A 22,518-nucleotide genomic window follows, 5' to 3' on the forward strand; every position below is an offset into this window, starting at 1 on the left:
GTTGCATCTATAAGTTAAATGCTAGCAGCTCTGGGTTAGTACCCCTTGTATGCAGAGATTGTGTTCTTGTTTTTAGGTATGGATCTTGTCTCATGTTTGCCAGATTTTATCATACTTATTAGGGCTTTCTCGCTAGAGATAAGTGAGTTTAATTAAGGATGGCACTAGTGGCTACTACCTCCTTCCATTCTTTTAGAGTTGGGGTTGAAGTGCCCAGCCATTTTGAAACTTTCTTAAAGGGAACTATCTCGAACATGAAAATGTAATATAAGCTTCATCATACTGAAATAAGAAACTTTCTAAATATAATGAATTAAACATTCTGCATTGTTTCTGAAATAATCAAGTTAATCTTCACTATTCCTCTTTCAGCATATGTTTCTCTTCATTCTATCTTCATGCAGTTGGGTGTCAGATATTCATTGACAGTTAGATCCAAGATATCTTATAGGGGTCTCCTTTTGCCTAGAAGATGTGTGCCTAGATGGAAATATCCATTACCCGGAAAGCCGCAGGTCCCTAGCATTCTGGATAACAAGTCCCATACTTGTATAATGAAATTTTTTGCCTTGCCTTTTATAGCTCCAAATTAGAAACACTTTATTTATTTTTGTTTTAACAAAGACAATGGGCACAATAAAACATTAAACTGTTTTTCCAACAAAGATTTGATATCAGGGCAGGCGACCACTTGTATCTGCAACCATGATCCCCACCATTAACCACTTATACTTTATAAAGAACTTTTATAGAGGTTACTATACTAATGTGTTTCAATTATTGGATGATATCAGTTGGCAATGTGCAGAATCTTGTCTAATGTCTCTTTGGGTTCTCTTTGCCCTCTAAAGATGCGTTTCCCTTCTGTTGTTGGAGATAAATCTGCAGTCGGCATTGAGGAAGTTGCGGTATCCTGTAACAGATGGGAGCAGTCCATTACTTTAACAGAAATAGAGACATGCTTTCCTAGCATGACACTAGCAGAGCCACTAAGTTTCCCAAATACATGTACCCCTTTCCTCAAATTAGAAGTAGTTCTGTGCATCATACGAAATAGCTGAAAATAGCTCAAATCCAAAAATAATCCAGCTAAAACCTGTCGAGGTTCTGTAGAAGTCAATGGCAGAAACTTGAACAAATATGAGGATGTTTGTAGCCTTCGTGATGTTTGGGTATTTTTCAGTGGGTTTTACTGAAAAAAATTGAGCAATTCTGTTTTTTTCCCACAGAAAACGCGATAAATTTGAGTATTCAGGTTTTCCACCCCAAACTCACTAATTCGTGTTTTTTTTGGGTTTTTTTCAGAAATTAGAAACCATTTGAGATATAAAAAACCTCACAAACCTCTAAAACTCTACCTCTGCTAAATAACCCAGTTAGTGTGACGTAGATATTCTGAGACAATTTGCAGTTTCATCTTTTATTATTTGTGGTTTTTGAGTTATTTAGATTTTTATTCAGCAGCTCTCCAGTTTCAGCAGTCTGGTTGCTAGGGCACGAATTACCCTAGAAACCATGCAGTGATTTGAATAAAAGACTGGAATATGAATAGGAGAGGGCCTGAATAGAAAGAAAAATATAGCAATAACAATACATTTGTATATAGAGCATTTGTTTTTTAGATGAGGGGTCAGAGACCCCCATTTGAAAGCTGGGATAGAATCAGAAGATTATTTAAAAACTATTCCAAAAAAAAATAAACAATGAAAGCCCATCAAAAAGTTGCTTAGAACATACTAAAAATGAACTTAAAGGTGAACCATCCCTTTATATAAATCCAATGGGGTTTTGCTTCCAATAAGGATTCATTACATCTTAGTTTAGATAAAGTACAAGTTACTGTTTAATTATTACAGAGAAAAATGAAATAATTTTTAAAAATGTGACTTATTTGGATAAAATGAATTCTATGGGAGATGAGGGGTCAGAGACCCCCATTTGAAAGCTGGGATAGAATCAGAAGATGGCAAATTATTTAAAAACTATTCCAAAAAAAAATAAACAATGAAAGCCCATCAAAAAGTTGCTTAGAACATACTAAAAATGAACTTAAAGGTGAACCATCCCTTTATATAAATCCAATGGGGTTTTGCTTCCAATAAGGATTCATTACATCTTAGTTTAGATAAAGTACAAGTTACTGTTTAATTATTACAGAGAAAAATGAAATAATTTTTAAAAATGTGACTTATTTGGATAAAATGAATTCTATGGGAGATGGCCTTTTATAATTAGGACTTTTTTGATAATAGGTTTCCGGATAACAGGTACCATACCTGTAATTACATGTCCCTAGTGTACATAGGTAACGGCTTCTAATAAAGTGGCAACTAGCCATCATCATTTGTCTTCAAGATTGCATTGGTCATCTAATTTTAATATATATCTTTATAAATACCTGTAAGTCTCCCTGTGAACGGTGTTGAAGTCGCTTTCACCTGTTAACTCTAAATTACCCTTCTTAGGTTTGCAGATTCTGACAGTCTCTCCTTTTTTGGGCACAAATGTGCTTCCAGTAGTTGTCTCACTTTCCAACTTGACCTGCAATAAAAATGCGGCACTCTATTGTTGGATTAAAATATAAAAACCCTGAAACCAACATTAAATGAAAAATACTTATAAGTTTCTTACTTGCAGAGAGAAGCATATTGCTGTAACCGCCCACACTCTTATACAGCTTAAAACTGTTGAGCCAAGTCAAATCAATTGTTGCCGTTTGAAGAGTTTACAACACATCATCCATGCCACTTAATATTTTATTTTTGCATTTCCAGTCATTGTATTGAAACAGATATTGAGCAGTTATTACATTGCAAACCTTGCTCCTGTTTAGAGTTGACACTGATGAAAAGCAGCAGCATCAGTGGGTATTTCGGAATTGATTCAGAACTGTGCTACCTCTCCTGTATATATTCTTGCCAATGCACTTTTTTTTTTTTTTTTGAATCTTTGCACCATGCTATCACTCCAAAAAAGCAAAAACAGGGCCGCATCCACTATATACACTGATACACTGATGTATTTGGTTGGGGTGCCACCATTTTTTCAGCTTCCAAGTATTCTTAGCTTGAGCTGGGCGCAAGCACAATATAGGAATGCACATGTACCTACCCCAAGCATGTGCAAGGAATACTTGAGAGCAGAAGAAAAAATTGATTATTTATAAGAGTTTTATATTTGATAGTCCGATATTGGAACATAGGAATGCTCATTATAAATGTCTGCTGTGGACTGAGCGTGGAAAAAAAAGGGATGGTCTCACCATAGGTCTCAATGAAATGCCATCTCGAGGGTCTCCGTGTCGCCAGTGAGGTTGCACCACCCAGTTTTTGTACACAGTCTTGTTGTGTGTGGAACCATCAAATGTGGCATTTAGGGGTTTAAGAATAGAACGTGGACGTCGATTGGGCTCTCTGGGCAGCCATGCTGGTGTGGAAAATGCCAGCTGCCAGAAAAATGATACAATATTATATAATGGAAAAAAAATCTAGCTGTTGGTACAACATAGAAGAGAGAATAACAGCAGCATAATGGGAGAAAAGAGAACAGTAAGGGTTTAGGTTATCTTTAGTAAGGATAATTCAGATATTTTACGTTGGTGATATTTAAGCATAGTCCAATAGAAGAAGGAAAGGAAACAAGCTATGGTAAGTTAAAAATCTGATCAAATACATCTAGTGATTATAGTCAAAGCAGCTGGATCCTGCCCAGAAAAACTAAGAAGGAAACCAGGTAACTTGAGGGGATTTAGGGGGGGTACTGGACAGAGTAAATTGTGAAACAAAGTGACTTCAGAGCCACACTTTCTGGGAACTGCAATGAAAGTCATTGTTCATTAGGTAGTATTAATACGATGACCATACATTCCAAAATGTGCCAGTTTTACCACACTGCCTGATCATCTACTCAGTGATCAGTTTCGACAATCATCCTGCAATCCTGTTCAACAGCAGAGGATCCAAACTGACATTTAATTATGATGCCGGCAGGTGTATTGGCAGATGGGGAAGAGAAGAAGATCACCAGCTTTAATCCTTTTAATCATTTGGGCTGTTGAACAGAATTAATGTAACAATAGAATGTACCCATACCTATGTATCGCCAGCTAAACAGTAACTGTCTCAACTCATCATGATGGTTCACATAGTGTATGACCACAAACTGGGATTCTTGTGGAAACATAACCTGGTAATAAATTATGTATGTCCAGGATATTTCATCCAATGACTTTATAGGTAAGTACTCCCAATGTCAGTTACTTGCCACATACTATTGCTGCCATGCTATTTAAAGTGGCAGAATTTGATTGCTTATTATTAACACTGAATATGGGGTATGGTCACATAGAGAATATGTATATAGAAGATAGAAGTATGTGGTTTCCCTTTGCCTTTTCTGGGTTGACTGTATCTACAGCATGCACCAACGTTTCCCATACCCATCTCCACTAATAAAACAATAAAGGTGGTTGAAATTTTTATTTTAAGGAAGGCTAAGGTTGGAAGCAAAAGAAAGTCTGCCTATGACCTGAGGCCTTTATAAAAACAAATTGAAATAGGTCTTACATGCCTTTACCCAAAGTGGGGGAAAGCATCATGACAATGTTAGGGAAAATATATGGAGATAAACAGAGTAGGAGTTTACAAGAGTAGTATTTGGAGAGTATGTTAGGAAACAAGGGATGGGTACAGATTTATCTAAGAGACAAAATATTACCTTGGTTACTGTGTTCCCATCCACTTGCCCCCCTCTCTCCCGGTCCATAACAGTGAGCTCTTCCTTCAACTGGGCTGGTTCTGGCCGTGGGTGCAGCAAAGGGTCCCAACCAGGGAAAGTTTCTCTCTGGACTGTCTTAAAGTCATTTCTTAGAGAAGAACATATGGTTCCAAATTCATCATACACCTTTTTCCAATCTGTTTTAGTTTCTAGAATTTTTTTTAACGACTTATCTAGGATAAACAAAAACCATTATTTTTCTTACCTGAGGTGGGTATTTACTCCGAGGTTATCTGGGGGTGGCAAGGCAGCTCTGGTTTGTTGTGGAAGGCTGTGTGGTGTTGGGAAGTCACTCTGGTATTTGGTTGTTACTTCCATTTGTGGTCGTTTGGTGACTTTCTGCGTTACATGATTTTTAACTGTTCCTTTCTCCAGTGGCAGAGGGTGATATGTGGACTGATGGGTAGTTTCCATATGATGTTCCCCTTAGAAAAAAACAGTTAATTATAGCAGAGTCTAAATTATTATAAAGTGAAAATATTAGTTTTATTCGATTATGAAAATCACATGTATATGTAAGGCTATGTTAACATTTTACATTCACCAATAATTGTCCCGGATGAAACTTTCTTTCTCAGGTTTGAGCCCTCACATAAGTTGGAGACCAATCTATATATCTCAGGTTGAGATAGCAATAATGGGCACCAGTTGTTCTTGAACTCAAACAACAAGGTTTTATTTAACTTGATTCACAAAGGAGTATTTGAACATCAATATGGCAGGGCATACACATTGCACAGGTGTCAGGCATATACTCACAGTTACATCTTCACACAATATTCTCAGGGTCAATCTATACACAACGGATTAGCTCATTAATTATGGGTCACCCCCGGCTTTCAGAATCTTCCTTCAAATGGAACCTAGAAGAACTATCTAGTCCCTGTAGTCACAATGCTTTAGGTGATATCCTTGCAGCGTTTGTATCAATTCGTGTCAGCTCTCAGACAGGGTGCCTGACTCCGCCAAGTCAGGAAATCTCATAGATCAATGAATAAAGCTTACCCTGGAGAACCTTCAAACAATAGTATTGTTTATATCAAAATAAACAATACTATTGTTTGAAGGTTCTCCAGGGTAAGCTTTATTCATTGATCTATCTAGTCCCTGTGCCTATGCACTTAAAACCTACCTAATTCATATGAATGAATAACTACATTTCCTGGTGCCAGGATTTATATTTACAATAATTGACTCCAGTTTGGAGCTTGTTTCTAACCACCCTATGCCAATCAAATAATGGCATGATTAGAGAGCTGTGTCCACCACACTAACATACATATGTACCTTTACTGAGCCCTACCTTCCGTGACAAGATGACACTGAGCTGCTTTTACTAGGTTCACTCTCCTTGTCTTCTTTTCTACATAATGGTCTTGGGTTGTTGTTTTCATCTCATTGGTATCACCAGGAAAGAGCAGAGACCCTGTAGGAAGAGAACAGGAAACAGAGACCAAACTACATGAGTTCTGCATAATCAGTCTAGGGAGCTTCTTGATGGTACTATTTTCCAATAAAGAAGGGACAACTTGAATTAAACAGCCATGGTGCCCCTTTTATAATTTGTAATAACCAAACACCAACAGTTAACTGGGATTATACAATAAAGACTTGGTTTCCATTAAACCCATGATTCTGCAGATAAAATGAGGGTACTGCTAGAATATAGAAATCCTTTACTTCATCTCTTGCTTCATTTGTTAATTGTAATGATAGCTACTCAATGAAACTGTCCTCTCTTTCTCTGTTGTTTTCTTCAAAAAAACATTTTTCATACTGTATATAATGTTTATTCCACTGTGGAAACAGGATGCAAATCTGCTCTATGTCCAGTTGTCCCTTTTTCTATTACTTTTTCTTATGTTTCAGTTACCTGCAAGATCTGGTAGCTCTCCAAACTGAGGCTGGCACTCTGCCTTCCACTCTTTGTACTCCGCTTTAGTTGTGGTGGTGTGGTTAGTACTAGATGGGGGCAACACATGCAGATTGTCTTTAGGTCGAGTGCCCATAGTCCTCTCTGCTTCTTTTGGAGCATAGTGTAGACTGTAAAGAGTTTTGCTTAACAGAGGTTCCTCTGGACTCTGGTAATAACCTTCCTGTGTACAAATAATGCAGCAGTATTCAGATTAAAGCTTTCTTCTTTCTATCAATTTAGGATAACATAGTTATATAGAACAGAAACAGATTTTATATGTTTCATATATCCAAATATGCTTTGACTTCACGCATTGTAAATCTGTTTATAACTTTTTATTAAAGCTCTTGAGTGACATATGAGTCACATGACTGGGGAGTTAATATCAGCGGCTATACTTTGTTTCGGAGGGACAGAGGCAATAGAAAAGGAGGGGTATGTGTCTGTTTGTTAGGCAGGATTTAAAAGCTTATATAAAGGAGGAGGAGGAGGTGATGTTAAAAAATGTGGGGACGGACGTCTTATGGTGGAGTTCTTCACCAATTGTAAAGAGTCCAGCAAATTAATTTTAGGAGTATGCTATAGACCCCCTAGAGTAAGTGAAGAAGAGGATGCTAAGCTCCTGATGCAAATTGAAAAGGCTGCTAGTTTGGGGAAAGTAATGATAATGGGGATTTGAATTACCCAGATATTGACTGGAGCAACAGTACTGCCAAATCAGTTAATTGGGAACAAGTTTATAAACTTATTTCATAACCATTTTATGGCACAGGTTGTTGAGGAGCCAACCAGACAAAATGCTATTCTGGATCTAGTGATCTCTAATGACCCAGAACTTATAGCAAATGTGCAAGTCATTGAACCCCTGGCTAATAGTGACCATAATGTTATATCATTTAATGTCTGGTGCAAAAAAACAAATATACACTGAACAACAAAAACAATGAATTTCAGAAAAGCTAATTTTAGTGCCTTGAGGGCTGCCCTTCAGAGCATTGATTGAGGCATTACATTTTTAGCTAAAAACACAGAACAGAAATTGTTGTCATTTAAAATGATATTAAATCATTACTGTTCTCAATTTATTCCCTTAAGGAGTAAATGTTCAAGCACTAAGAATCACCCTATGTGGCTTAATATAGAAGTAAAGAAGTTATTAGGAAAGAAGAGAAAGGCATTTAAAAACTACAAGTCTGTTGGGACAGAAGCTGCGTTTAATGAATGTAAACACTATAATACATGTTGTAAAACAGCAATCCTGAAGGCAAAGAAAGGAAATGAAGAGTACATTGCAGCTGAGGCTAATACTAACCCCAAAAAGTTTTTTATGTAGATTAATAGTAAAAATATGCAGGTTGAGAGTGTTGCAACCCTACTGGTACCAGTAGGGTTGTAACAGATACAGAAAAGGCAAATGTGCTAAATCAGTTCTTTCCTTCAGTGTATACAATAGAGGAGCCTGAATTTCCAGGCTCACTTCATAGCTGTATATTCATAGAAAATCAGATGGCACACACTAAAGCATTCGTGCTAAATAGTTGTAGTTTTATTGAGATCCCCAATGGGGATCTCAATAAAACTACAACGATTTAGCACGAATGCTTTAGTGTGTGCCATCTGATTTTCTATGAATATATGGAATAAGGATACCAAGGATTGCAGCAAGGATCCCAGATAGAGCACCACCCAACAAAGTAAGCAGATTCTGCAATACTATATATACTATATCACTTCATAGCTGCACTGATAGCTCAGCTCAATCTAGGCAGTGGTGACTAAGGATATGATTAATAAAGCTTTAATAAAAATGAATGTAAACAAGGCACCAGGGCCAGATAGCATACACCCCAGGTTCTAAAAGAGCTTAGCAGTTTTAGACCAGCCCCTATTTCTGGTTTTCTGAGATTTGCTTTCATCTGGTATGGTACCTATGGATTGGAGAATAGCTGATGTCATTCCAATATTTAAAACCGGATTGTGATCTCAGCCTGGCAATTATAGGCCAGTAAGTTTGACATCTGTGGTGGGCAAATTATTTGAAGGCTTGTTAAGGGATCACATTCAAAATGTTGTCCTAGTGAATGGCATTATGAACAGCAATCAGCATGGCTTTATGAAGGATAGGTCATGTCAGACACATTCAATTGGTTTTTATGATGAGGTAAGTAAGATGCTGGACAGTGGGGGGCAGTAGATGTGATCTATTTGGATTTTGCCAAAGCTATGATACTGTGCCCTACAAACGACTGCTTTCTAAACTAAGGTCTGTTGGGCTTAATGAAGTTGTTTGCAAATGGATAGTAAACTGGCTACATGATCGGGTACAGATTTTAGGAGTATGCTATAGACCCCCTAGAGTAAGTGAAGAAGAGGATGCTAAGCTCCTGATGCAAATTGAAAAGGCTGCTAGTTTGGGGAAAGTAATGATAATGGGGATTTGAATTACCCAGATATTGACTGGAGCAACAGTACTGCCAAATCAGTTAATTGGGAACAAGTTTATAAACTTATTTCATAACCATTTTATGGCACAGGTTGTTGAGGAGCCAACCAGACAAAATGCTATTCTGGATCTAGTGATCTCTAATGACCCAGAACTTATAGCAAATGTGCAAGTCATTGAACCCCTGGCTAATAGTGACCATAATGTTATATCATTTAATGTCTGGTGCAAAAAAACAAATATACACTGAACAACAAAAACAATGAATTTCAGAAAAGCTAATTTTAGTGCCTTGAGGGCTGCCCTTCAGAGCATTGATTGAGGCATTACATTTTTAGCTAAAAACACAGAACAGAAATTGTTGTCATTTAAAATGATATTAAATCATTACTGTTCTCAATTTATTCCCTTAAGGAGTAAATGTTCAAGCACTAAGAATCACCCTATGTGGCTTAATATAGAAGTAAAGAAGTTATTAGGAAAGAAGAGAAAGGCATTTAAAAACTACAAGTCTGTTGGGACAGAAGCTGCGTTTAATGAATGTAAACACTATAATACATGTTGTAAAACAGCAATCCTGAAGGCAAAGAAAGGAAATGAAGAGTACATTGCAGCTGAGGCTAATACTAACCCCAAAAAGTTTTTTATGTAGATTAATAGTAAAAATATGCAGGTTGAGAGTGTTGCAACCCTACTGGTACCAGTAGGGTTGTAACAGATACAGAAAAGGCAAATGTGCTAAATCAGTTCTTTCCTTCAGTGTATACAATAGAGGAGCCTGAATTTCCAGGCTCACTTCATAGCTGTATATTCATAGAAAATCAGATGGCACACACTAAAGCATTCGTGCTAAATAGTTGTAGTTTTATTGAGATCCCCAATGGGGATCTCAATAAAACTACAACGATTTAGCACGAATGCTTTAGTGTGTGCCATCTGATTTTCTATGAATATATGGAATAAGGATACCAAGGATTGCAGCAAGGATCCCAGATAGAGCACCACCCAACAAAGTAAGCAGATTCTGCAATACTATATATACTATATCACTTCATAGCTGCACTGATAGCTCAGCTCAATCTAGGCAGTGGTGACTAAGGATATGATTAATAAAGCTTTAATAAAAATGAATGTAAACAAGGCACCAGGGCCAGATAGCATACACCCCCAGGTTCTAAAAGAGCTTAGCAGTTTTAGACCAGCCCCTATTTCTGGTTTTCTGAGATTTGCTTTCATCTGGTATGGTACCTATGGATTGGAGAATAGCTGATGTCATTCCAATATTTAAAACCGGATTGTGATCTCAGCCTGGCAATTATAGGCCAGTAAGTTTGACATCTGTGGTGGGCAAATTATTTGAAGGCTTGTTAAGGGATCACATTCAAAATGTTGTCCTAGTGAATGGCATTATGAACAGCAATCAGCATGGCTTTATGAAGGATAGGTCATGTCAGACACATTCAATTGGTTTTTATGATGAGGTAAGTAAGATGCTGGACAGTGGGGGGCAGTAGATGTGATCTATTTGGATTTTGCCAAAGCTATGATACTGTGCCCTACAAACGACTGCTTTCTAAACTAAGGTCTGTTGGGCTTAATGAAGTTGTTTGCAAATGGATAGTAAACTGGCTACATGATCGGGTACAGATTTTAGGAGTATGCTATAGACCCCCTAGAGTAAGTGAAGAAGAGGATGCTAAGCTCCTGATGCAAATTGAAAAGGCTGCTAGTTTGGGGAAAGTAATGATAATGGGGATTTGAATTACCCAGATATTGACTGGAGCAACAGTACTGCCAAATCAGTTAATTGGGAACAAGTTTATAAACTTATTTCATAACCATTTTATGGCACAGGTTGTTGAGGAGCCAACCAGACAAAATGCTATTCTGGATCTAGTGATCTCTAATGACCCAGAACTTATAGCAAATGTGCAAGTCATTGAACCCCTGGCTAATAGTGACCATAATGTTATATCATTTAATGTCTGGTGCAAAAAAACAAATATACACTGAACAACAAAAACAATGAATTTCAGAAAAGCTAATTTTAGTGCCTTGAGGGCTGCCCTTCAGAGCATTGATTGAGGCATTACATTTTTAGCTAAAAACACAGAACAGAAATTGTTGTCATTTAAAATGATATTAAATCATTACTGTTCTCAATTTATTCCCTTAAGGAGTAAATGTTCAAGCACTAAGAATCACCCTATGTGGCTTAATATAGAAGTAAAGAAGTTATTAGGAAAGAAGAGAAAGGCATTTAAAAACTACAAGTCTGTTGGGACAGAAGCTGCGTTTAATGAATGTAAACACTATAATACATGTTGTAAAACAGCAATCCTGAAGGCAAAGAAAGGAAATGAAGAGTACATTGCAGCTGAGGCTAATACTAACCCCAAAAAGTTTTTTATGTAGATTAATAGTAAAAATATGCAGGTTGAGAGTGTTGCAACCCTACTGGTACCAGTAGGGTTGTAACAGATACAGAAAAGGCAAATGTGCTAAATCAGTTCTTTCCTTCAGTGTATACAATAGAGGAGCCTGAATTTCCAGGCTCACTTCATAGCTGTATATTCATAGAAAATCAGATGGCACACACTAAAGCATTCGTGCTAAATAGTTGTAGTTTTATTGAGATCCCCAATGGGGATCTCAATAAAACTACAACGATTTAGCACGAATGCTTTAGTGTGTGCCATCTGATTTTCTATGAATATATGGAATAAGGATACCAAGGATTGCAGCAAGGATCCCAGATAGAGCACCACCCAACAAAGTAAGCAGATTCTGCAATACTATATATACTATATCACTTCATAGCTGCACTGATAGCTCAGCTCAATCTAGGCAGTGGTGACTAAGGATATGATTAATAAAGCTTTAATAAAAATGAATGTAAACAAGGCACCAGGGCCAGATAGCATACACCCCCAGGTTCTAAAAGAGCTTAGCAGTTTTAGACCAGCCCCTATTTCTGGTTTTCTGAGATTTGCTTTCATCTGGTATGGTACCTATGGATTGGAGAATAGCTGATGTCATTCCAATATTTAAAACCGGATTGTGATCTCAGCCTGGCAATTATAGGCCAGTAAGTTTGACATCTGTGGTGGGCAAATTATTTGAAGGCTTGTTAAGGGATCACATTCAAAATGTTGTCCTAGTGAATGGCATTATGAACAGCAATCAGCATGGCTTTATGAAGGATAGGTCATGTCAGACACATTCAATTGGTTTTTATGATGAGGTAAGTAAGATGCTGGACAGTGGGGGGCAGTAGATGTGATCTATTTGGATTTTGCCAAAGCTATGATACTGTGCCCTACAAACGACTGCTTTCTAAACTAAGGTCTGTTGGGCTTAATGAAGTTGTTTGCAAATGGATAGTAAACTGGCTACATGATCGGGTACAGAGGGTGGTTGTTAATGCTACATTCTCTACTTGGAGTAAGGCTGGTTAAAAAAAGAGTTAAAAGGTTGAATTTATTGGACGTGTGTCTTTTTTCAACCTAACTTTCTATGTTACTATGTTACTATGACTCTTCCACCTTATCATCCCTATGATGTTCTTTCTAGAACCATGGCCAAATCTACCTCTTGTTTCCTTCTAAAACCAGAGCAATGAAAGAGTACATGTGAGACAATATTCATGTATGGGTATAGTACCAGTACTTGGTAAATTGTTTAACGAAGACAGGGTTCTGTAGAAGCGAAGGCAGCTTACGAACCGTAAATATTGGTTACTCATTAATGTAGCCTGAATAAAAGGCAACTTCCACCGAAAGGTACCCCTTGAGACTCAAACCCAGGCCCTTTGAAGAAAGAAACCAAGCATTTTCATGCCCCATAGAACAACCACATGGGGATGCCGATTTTGCCCACTCCAAAGTAGCAGTCCCTCTTGAATGCAGCCTGAAGAATGAAGAATGCCACTGACGAGCTTGCATAGAAGAGATGGTTCTGTACAGGCATAAACAACCCTGAACCCTAGGCCTCTTCTGCCTAATAGAATCAATATGAACCCGAGGTATGTCCCTAAAGGAGGCCTCCCGTCTTTTGGGTGTGTGCCCTGCAGTCCAAAAGGTCATGAGTTAAATTCCCACCTTTGCTAAAAACTCAGTGCCAAAGCAGCTCTGGTTGGCTGTGCTTCAACCAACTCTGGAGAGAGATGGAACGGCAAGTGCCGGAAGTCCATCATCCACCTTCCATTTGGCTGCCATTTTGTCTTACAGGGTTGCCCATCTAAGCTACCCAGGTATCTACTTCAGGCCATGAGTTCCCCATCTTGCCCTTACCTTGCCCTTGCATCAACTTGGGTCTTTTTTCCCCATACAGAACCCTTTTTGGGGTTTGCCTAGCATCAGCCTGAAGTTGACCTCGGCAAATTGCTTAATGAGGACAATGTTCCATACCAAGCTTTGAAAAAAAAAAAAAAAAAGGATTTGAGAAGCTGATTAGCAAAGGTTGGTTACTCATTAATGTAGCCTGAGGAAAATGCAGCTTTGGTGATTTTCCGAAGTATCTGTCACGAGGAAAAGGCAAACAGTGCCTTTGTGTTCAACAGACAGGTACCAAACAGGCTTGGAACTAGGGGCAGCAAACAGATGATTCGCCACATAGGCTATGATTAAGGGATTTGATCCCAAAATGCGTTAGGCCTTTCCCAGCAGTTTTGCCAAAATAAATTCTGTCCAGAAGTGCAGTCTATTAGCTGAGTTTTGTCGTTTGGGAACAGTGGGGACACTGAAGACTGAGCACCTGGCCAGTGGAAATAGTGGTGAGCTTGAGCGTTCTTTTTTTTTTTTGTTTTTTTACTGACAGTACTCATTAATGTAGCCCAAAGAAAAGGCAACTTCTGCCGAAAGGTACCCCCTGGGGCTCGAACCCCTGGCCCTTTGGGGGGAAGAAATCAAGCAATTTGTTGCATGCGCCATAGAGCAGCCACATGGGGATGCTGATTTTGCAGACTCCAAAGTAGCATCCTCTCTTGAATGCAGCCTGAAGAAAAAGCAACCGACGAGCCCGTTCTGTACAGGCATAAGCAACCCTGAAAGGTCTGGGAAATCATCCACCCGGGATTTGACCAAAATAAAAATTTTCCCTTTGTGCCTCTGCATTGACTGTCAGTGCCGGAAGTCCATCTTCTGCCTAATAGAGTCAATACAAAGCCGAGGTATCTCTCTAAAGGAGGCCTCCTGAATGTGGTTAGGGCACATGCCCAAGGCAACCACAGCCCTTTAACAGGGATTATCTGTGTCTCCAAAGATGCCCCAGCAGCTCCCCATTTTATTTTCTGCTAATTCACTGCACATGCTCTGTGCTGCTGTCAGTTACTGCGCTACACATAGAATATAAATGTCACAATATAAGATAAGACTGATGATACAGATAATTACTACATGACAGCACAGAAATCAGTAAAACTAGCCTCAGATTTTAATGATCAGCCCTGTAGCACCAGCTTTTATTACAGGCCAACCTCATTTTCCGCTTGATAGTTTGCAATGACCCCTAAGCTTAGCTTCTCAACAGCTGCTCAGAGCCCACTGAGCATGTGATTGTCGCAGACACTTTCCAAGATGGTGACCCCCTGTGACAAGTTTGAAGTCCTGGATCATTGCTGCTATTGAGAAGCTGAAACTTTAGGCTGGTGCAATAAGTTCAGTATATAAAATATGGCATTTTTGGCCATATTCTTTTTTAGGGTTTAGTTCTCATTTAAAGTGTCAAAAATGTTTTTCTTGGCTTTATAATCTCCAAAGAAGGCTTTTAGATGGATCTGGCTTATTCTTTACAGTTCAAGACTCCTTCTTACCAACAATAATGTTATTCAGAGATTTATTGGCTTTAGTATTATAGACAATTTATCAGGGGCTTCTCCTCTTGTACTTTTTATAGGGAAAGCATGTCAGCACTGGTGTGGCTAAAAGGACACTTAGGACCGAGGTTCAATGCTTGAGTATACTGTAGGTCTTACTTTGTATTTACTTAATTTGTTATTATATGCTTGACTGACTATTCTGAATGCTGCTTGCCATAACTTTTCCCCAATATTCAACTAAAAAACCTGTTAACCCTTTAGATAACTGATATTGATATTTGCCTGCTCTCCTGTATATGGCTTTCTTGATGGCTCCCCACTTTCCCTGGCTGCTGCTTAGGTAAACTGGAATTTCATTACACATAGGGGTTTAAATGTGAGGAAGATTGTATTAACCTTTCCTTCTGCAAAGAAAGAAGGGTCCTGTGTAAAGTGAGATTAGTATTACATTGCACTGTTCAACCTTTGAAGACAAAGTTAAAAAGGGCTAGCATTATATATGGCATAACACTCACTGGAGGAACAAATGGCTTTGCCCTTCCCTCAAGTGGCCGTGGTATGAATTCAGCTTGCTGAGTTGTGACCAAATTCATTGGAGGTAAGTTGGCATATGCTGGTGTTCGGGGTGGTCTCTTACTGCTCCGGGCAGCAGCATCTGTGACAATAATAGGAAAAAGTTAATCGGCACAAACTAACTCATTCCCATGACTCCTTTGAGCTATAAGCACCTTACCTGATTATATTAATCTGCCAATTCGCTGAATGAGAGTATAACTGAATCAGGGACAAGACTTTGGAAATAAAGATGCAGATTTCAATCAATATGAGTGATCATATGGCTACACATATCTTAGACTGATCTCTTAGGGCATAATTATTGCAAAATGACTTGTTAGCTTAGCTCATGCTGCAGTTTATTAATAATATTTATTAACTGGTTTCACAAGTGGTGTAACTATATTGCAGGGGGCCCAGGGCACAGGGTCTGCTTAAGCTAAAGTTACGTGTAAATTTCCCCTCTGAGAGCTGGTGGGGAGAGCGAAAACCTTCAGATGGGTAGCTGGTGGCCAGGTGGATGAGTAGCGGGGGTGGGTCAGTAGTGGCTGTGCCTGCCAGGTCCCTCTAAAGATTTTTTTAACTGGGGGGTCTGACAGCAAGTTGTTATGTCACTGAGTTTTGCCACAATTTGCTGTACATGATTCACATCAAAACACATTTAATCAGAACAAGACATTTACCTAAACTAAAGAGGGTAGCTCTTTGCGGCCTCATAAGAGAATGTCAGCTTGGACAACTATCACAAAATACAACTACCTGCATTTCTTTGCTGAACTGTATTGGGACTGGGGGAAATCTGCTTGCTCGGACGGCTTTATTGGCCATCAGTCTGTAAGTAACAATAGGGCCAGTAGCTGCTCTGCAGACCAGGAGTAGAGGCCCAGTGGCATTCCTATAGGGTTGCCACCTCCCCCCTTTAAAACCAAAGACATATAGAATACCCAGCCTGCATGGCTAATTAGGAATTCATTTAGATGCATGCTGCAGACTGAACTGATTTATGTGCATCCATGCATCATGCATCTAAATGAATTGCTAATTAGCCATGCAGTCTGTGTATTCCATATGTGTTCGGTTTTAAAGAGGTGAGGTGGCAACCCTACATTCCTTAGTGATATTTATTTCATAATACATTTGCAACACAGGTCATCTTCTAGAAGGTATTTTGCTGCAGGGACCAATATCTTATAGTTTATGCTACTGCATCTATTACATGGTTGTACTGCACAACTTACTCCTTGGTGCCTCGAAGGTCGCCTTGTAGTGGGAGATGAAACAGTGACCCTTTATCTCTCTGCACTGAACACTTTGCTGTCTCTTGCAGTCTTTGTGATGTTTGTGGCGCCTGCAAATAAGATGCTAGTAATATAACCAGTCTCTGCACATCTCTATAACGCCTTTAGCTCACTCTTGCTCCATCAGTTACTGTTGTAACTCCACTGTTTCTAAGAGATCCAGGCAAGGGCACATTTGGAGTCCCCAGGCCCACCAACAAATTTTGGCATGCACACAAGTATGGACCTGGGGAAGAAATGTACAAGATTTCGTATTTCCATAGCCTTAAAAGGCCAGGCAATCCAGTGGCCACTGCATGCATCCAGGGTAAATCTACAATGCCACTGCCTGAAACTAGAAATTCAAGTAATATGAATGCAGCTAGACAGAACCAATAAATAGGTAATTAGTGATGAGCAAATCCGTCCTGTTTTGCTTCATCAAAAAAATTTGTGAAACCGCAGAAAAATTCTCAAAATGGCAAAAATAAATGCAATGCAATCAATGGGAAGTTGTGATATGGTTTTTTTTTTGTGTGCAAAAGTCAATAGCCATTTTTCTGAAGGCAAAAAATGCATTGGAGTCAATGGACGTTTTTTTTTTCTTGAATAATAGATCAGTGAAATATAGGGCAGTTTGAACAACCGACCCCAGATTTCCAATACTAACAACATTATCATGGCCTCATTCATAGTCTGATGATGCAAAGATAAAAAGCATCACAGCCAACAAAGTACAGATTTTTACCAACAAAACATTACTTTTTGCTGCAGTGAGATTATAACACTACTTGTAATGGAAATGCACTTCCCTTAGGCTTAAAGGAACAGTTCAGTGTAAAAATAAAAACTGGGTAAATGGATAGGCTGTGTAAAATAAAAAAATGTTTCTGATAAAGTTAGTTAGCCAAAAATGTAACATATAAAGGCTGGAATGACGGGTTGTGTAACATAATAGCAAGAACACTACTTCCTGCCTGGTAACCAATCAGTGGAAACCAAGAGAGCTGAAAAGCAGGAAGTAATGTTCTGGCTATTATGTTTCACATCCAGTCACTCCAGCCTTTATATATTACATGTTTGGTTAACGAACTATATTAGAAACATTTTTTATTTTGCACAGCCTATCCATTTACCCAGTTTTTATTTTTACACTGAACTATTCCCTTTGAGTCTTCGGGAAGTACATTTCCATTACAAGTAATGTCATAATCTCACTGCTGCAAAAACTAATGTTTTGTTGGTGAAAATCTGCACTGGCCCACAGCCCCCGTCATGAAATTAATAATAATGCGGCCCGCCAGCACAGTGCGATCAGGATCATTCACGCCCGGAGATGGAATTGCGTAGCAATAGACACGTACTGGCACATAGTGACGCGCCACTCTCGCATATTTCTTTAATTTACTGTACCGGCACATCAGTACGTCTATTGACACCTTCAGCCCTAAAGAAGTATGAGAGAGCAGCGTGTCACTACGTGTCAGTAACACCTTCAGCGGCACGTCACTACCTGCCAGTACGTGTCTATTGCTAACACTTTCAGCACACAGGCAGCAGTATAGACCAAATATCAGATCATTTCACTAATGTGCCCAAATATGACTGCTATGGTATGAAATTCTTCGTTTAAATGAGGCGCAGAGAATAATTTCACTTCCTAAACGCCGTGTATGTGTCCATCTCTGGGAGTGATTGATCCTGGAATGATTTCGATTGCAAGCTAGATACCTCGGAAGGGAGGAAGTGTCAGGCTGAATGTCAGGCTGACTGGTCGGCCTCCACACATTTTCACCTCACCAAATCTGGCCCTCGAAGCAAAATGTTTGGACACCCCTTTCCAGAATGTAGCACAATGACCTGTGTTGCACCCATTAATACAGTGTTGTCTACCTTTGGCAGCATTGCAGTCAAGAGGGTCAGGCAGAATGAGGCACCTTGGTGTTCTGCAGAGCAACAAGATACTGAAAACTAGTATTTTGCACCATATAGGGCTCTAGCACATGAGACTCGTACAGGGTGCTTTAGAATGAAGCTAAATATGGGGCCCGCATTTCCATTTACTGTGTGTGAAATCTATAAATCATAAATTTCAAGCTCAATTAATTTTCCTAAAATGAATTTATATCAGATATAGAGAAAAAACTGCCAGCTCTTCTCCATTGATATTTTATAAATGGAGTGCTAAAACTTCATTTTTGCTGGTAACAAGCATGTTCAGCGCCACATTAAGTGTTTATTTTTTATTGGAGTTCAAATAATAGCAATAGGTATGTGCCCTATTTTATGAGCCCAAACAAACACATCTGTACATTAGTGTACGAACCAATAGGAGCCAGTAAAACATTTATTTTCATTATTGCAGCTGCTAATCAAAGCTAAGTATTGATTATTTGCAATATTTTACTGCAAACTTCCACCTGTATAACATCAATATATGAAGCAAAAATTTGATTGTAAGGTCAGCTCACCCACAGTCGCACAGCTCACAGATACAGGAAAATGAGGGGAGCTCCATGCTCTGAGCCTGGAGTCTGATCTGAGTGCAAGTTTCCTGTGTTTTGTTTCCATGGTCCCCCTGCCAATCATTCCCCCCTCTCTCAGGAGGAGTTAGGCATAAATAAGGCATTTAGAATATGAAAGCCCGTTCTGCCAGTGGAGACCGAGCCTATTCATTGTGTTGGTGAAAGCCTGGGATTTGTGTACCTAACAACCTTTCAGCAAACAGTGACACAGTGCAGAGCCAGACACCCGGCAGTCACACAAATGAATAGTATCCAGCTGCAGGTTACAAATTGCATTTAGAACCTAAAATTTTATAATCTTACTTTGCTGCGGTTACATTAGATTTTTGTTTCTAGAATATTATTATTGTTGCCAGCTAAAATATACCATCCATTCAGCTTTAATGATATTTATCATTGTCCAAGCCTTTAGTTGTTAAACATTGCACACTGTGTCCCCATATATGTGGGACTTTTAAAGTATTTTTCTAGAAGCTAAATTACTTGAAAATAACTCTTTCTTTATTTAAAACAGTGGGGCTGTTGGGCTTCCCCCTCCAAAGATTTGCCCAGAACCTTTTCTAAGGGGCTCAGAAAAAATTTCAGTTAGAAGAAATTAGGGAAGATTATCTATCGTCTCTATTAGATACTCCTGGATACTTGTGACTAAAGTTTAGTTAGAGTTATATTTTAAGCAAAAGCTTATTTGTTGTACAGGCACTGTGCCAATGAAGTGAGCTGACAAACTAGCCTCAGACGGCAATGCTCCACTGGTTACCAAGATTGCTCCTGTATAAAAGCACTCGGCCTTCTGTACTTTATTCACTTTATACATATATATGTCTGTAACCTTGTTATGGGTGTAAGACTAGCTTGGCCCAGAATGCATGTCCTAGCTTAGTCTGGTAAAAACAACAGTTACACTGGACTCATTTTCTGAGCTGGGGCCTTGCAAAGTGCAGGAAGAAGAGTGAGGGTGTTATGCAACTACACCTTTCAACTGCTGCAATAAAGTAGACAGGACAACAGAGGTTCTTAAACAGACAAGCAATGTATATTTGGAAAAACCACATGGTTCTACTCACAGCACTTGATGGTAACCAATATATTAAAATACAGAGCAAAGACACCCTTATGGAAATGGCTAGATAGGTTGAAGTCTACCAGCTAGTTGCTTGGATCCTCTCCAGTAGAAATGTTCAATAAATAAATGCTACTTTAGGCCAGAGATACTTAGGGGAGAGCTACCTTCGCTATCAATCTTTAGGTGGAGTCTCACTATGTTAGGCTCCTAGAATGTAGTATGACAAAGATATTCCTATATCTGTCTAATCCTGGGTCTTGGGACCCCTGTTCTCCACTTTAAAGAGGTTGTTAGGGCATTTAATGGCACCAAGCTCCTCAGCAGGCATCCACCTCAGTCAGAAGACGGAGGCCAATGGGGAATTAAAGTGTAACAGGAAGCAGTCTTAAACTCCATGGGCCAATGAGGAATACTAACCCATTCAGGTAATGAGACTTAGGAACAGAGAGAGAGATATTATATAGGGGATGAACCATACCATATGGGGGAGCATCAGCTCAGGGAAAAGACACAGCAATTAATTTTACTGCAGAGTGCCTAACATTTTGGCACCCACTAATGAAATAGGCTTTCCTTGTGCTTTAAGCATTGTAGGACTTCTTTTCCACCTACTAAAAAGATAGGAGCCCTGGGCAGATACGTGGGATATAGTTCCAGGGTTCTGAATTGTAGAACTCTACTTGAGTAATAAACTATAACAACAGCTAAAAGATAGGGGTCCATGGATTATTACTGACCCCCACTGTTCAGTATATCCACTGTACCATTCCAATAAAGGGCAGGGAGTCCAATACATGCCTTACCCTCTGTACAAAGTTGAAAGCCTTAGGCTTTGCTCAACAGCACTGTAAATATGTGACATACAAGGCTTAATACACCTCTGAAAAATGAGAAATCACCAAGGTGTCCCATATAAAAGTACAAAGCAACAATGAAGCACTTTCGGTTGTGTGAGCTATTTTCTCTTTCTCTATTTTTTAATATTATTGCCTTGTGCTTCCATTGTTACATTTTCATTTTGTGAGTGACATGAGTACCCTATATTTGTTCTGCTATCATCCAAGAATATAAATTAGCATCCACTTCTAACAATCATTTTAAATGGTGCCCAGGCTGCCATCCATCTACTTCTTTGGGCTCCCTAGAAGGACCTCACAATTTGGGAAACTATGTTGTACACAGATCATGTGTATGCACTGGGCCAAAGCAATCAGACAGTCTTGTTAAGACTCCTGAGTTCTCTAAATATAATTAGTGTGTTTGTAAGGACAGGCATATTTGTGAACGTTGTGATGCTGACCTGTACAACTCCTTACACACAAGAGCTTGTCAATAATTATGCTACCTGCTGAGCACTGGATTATATTAAAATATTGAGTATGAGGGAGATAGAAATTCCATGGAGGACCACATCCACACTACAGACTTCCATTTATAATATACCCATTCATGTATGAACAAAGTCATTTCATAAGATTTCCCAAGGACTGTTTTGATTGAGTTTATCTATTTTCTTGTCCTTCTGCCTACAGTACAGGTACATTTGATTGCTTTATATTATGTGCAATTGAATTTTTCACCTCGTCCTACTACTTCCCATTTAGCCGTGCTGTTGTGACAATCCGATCAATGGAATAAAACACAAAACAATTCACAGAGGAATAGAGTAGAGCTTGATGGCGTCCCGTCCTGGTCTATTTTCATTTCAACGAAAAAAAAAAAAACCATGCTTACACCAGCACGAGAGTTAAACAGAAGCAAAATGATTTGCCATGTACTTTGCTTGATTGATTATAAAAACTGCCTGCGGTAAAGCTCCTTTAAATTGTCAACTGAAATCTGAACTGTGTGACTTCAATTGCCTGTTCAAGAATGGATGATTTAACATCTACTTCATGCTGAGGTTAGGTGACACATCAAGCCAGGGACAGCCCCACTGACATAAAAATTGCTCTTTCAAATGACTGTTGCAAACCTAAATTAGAAATATTGATTCCAACCTCTGATAAATGTATGAAACCATGCCAGTAGGAGCTCTTACTGTCTCCTTTCAGATCTGTGTTTAAATTAGGTACCTTAGCAGAACCCTGGCCAGTATTGTCATATACCGCCAAAGGTTGCCTTTGCCCTATAATTAGGAATGTCG

The 22,518-nt window shown here is 39.0% G+C and overlaps 1 protein-coding gene across 3 annotated transcripts; it reads right to left on the bottom strand.

Moving 5' to 3' along the window:
• Positions 1–574: 574 nt before the first annotated feature.
• Positions 575–19,364, bottom strand: LOC108696474 (stabilizer of axonemal microtubules 1). 3 transcript variants are annotated; one of them, XM_018225892.2, is made up of 10 exons: positions 19,256–19,364; positions 16,746–16,855; positions 15,468–15,607; positions 6,650–6,872; positions 6,080–6,202; positions 4,982–5,201; positions 4,717–4,864; positions 3,263–3,445; positions 2,399–2,541; positions 575–913 (listed from the first exon to the last, which is right to left on the bottom strand). In XM_018225892.2, the coding sequence occupies exons 1-10, from the start codon at positions 19,300–19,302 to the stop codon at positions 817–819; spliced, it is 1,434 nt and encodes a 477-aa protein (XP_018081381.1). In that variant the 5' UTR covers positions 19,303–19,364; the 3' UTR covers positions 575–816. The 3 variants fall into 3 exon arrangements, with proteins under 3 accessions (XP_018081381.1, XP_041425215.1, XP_018081382.1); XM_041569281.1 differs by lacking the exon at positions 19,256–19,364 and adding an exon at positions 15,686–15,743 and having other exon boundaries at positions 16,746–17,564; XM_018225893.2 differs by lacking the exon at positions 16,746–16,855 and having other exon boundaries at positions 19,256–19,361.
• Between the last annotated feature and the right edge of the window lie 3,154 nt (positions 19,365–22,518).

This window comes from Xenopus laevis, chromosome 7L (genome assembly GCF_017654675.1).
Source record: "Xenopus laevis strain J_2021 chromosome 7L, Xenopus_laevis_v10.1, whole genome shotgun sequence".
Lineage (NCBI taxonomy): Eukaryota > Metazoa > Chordata > Amphibia > Anura > Pipidae > Xenopus > Xenopus laevis.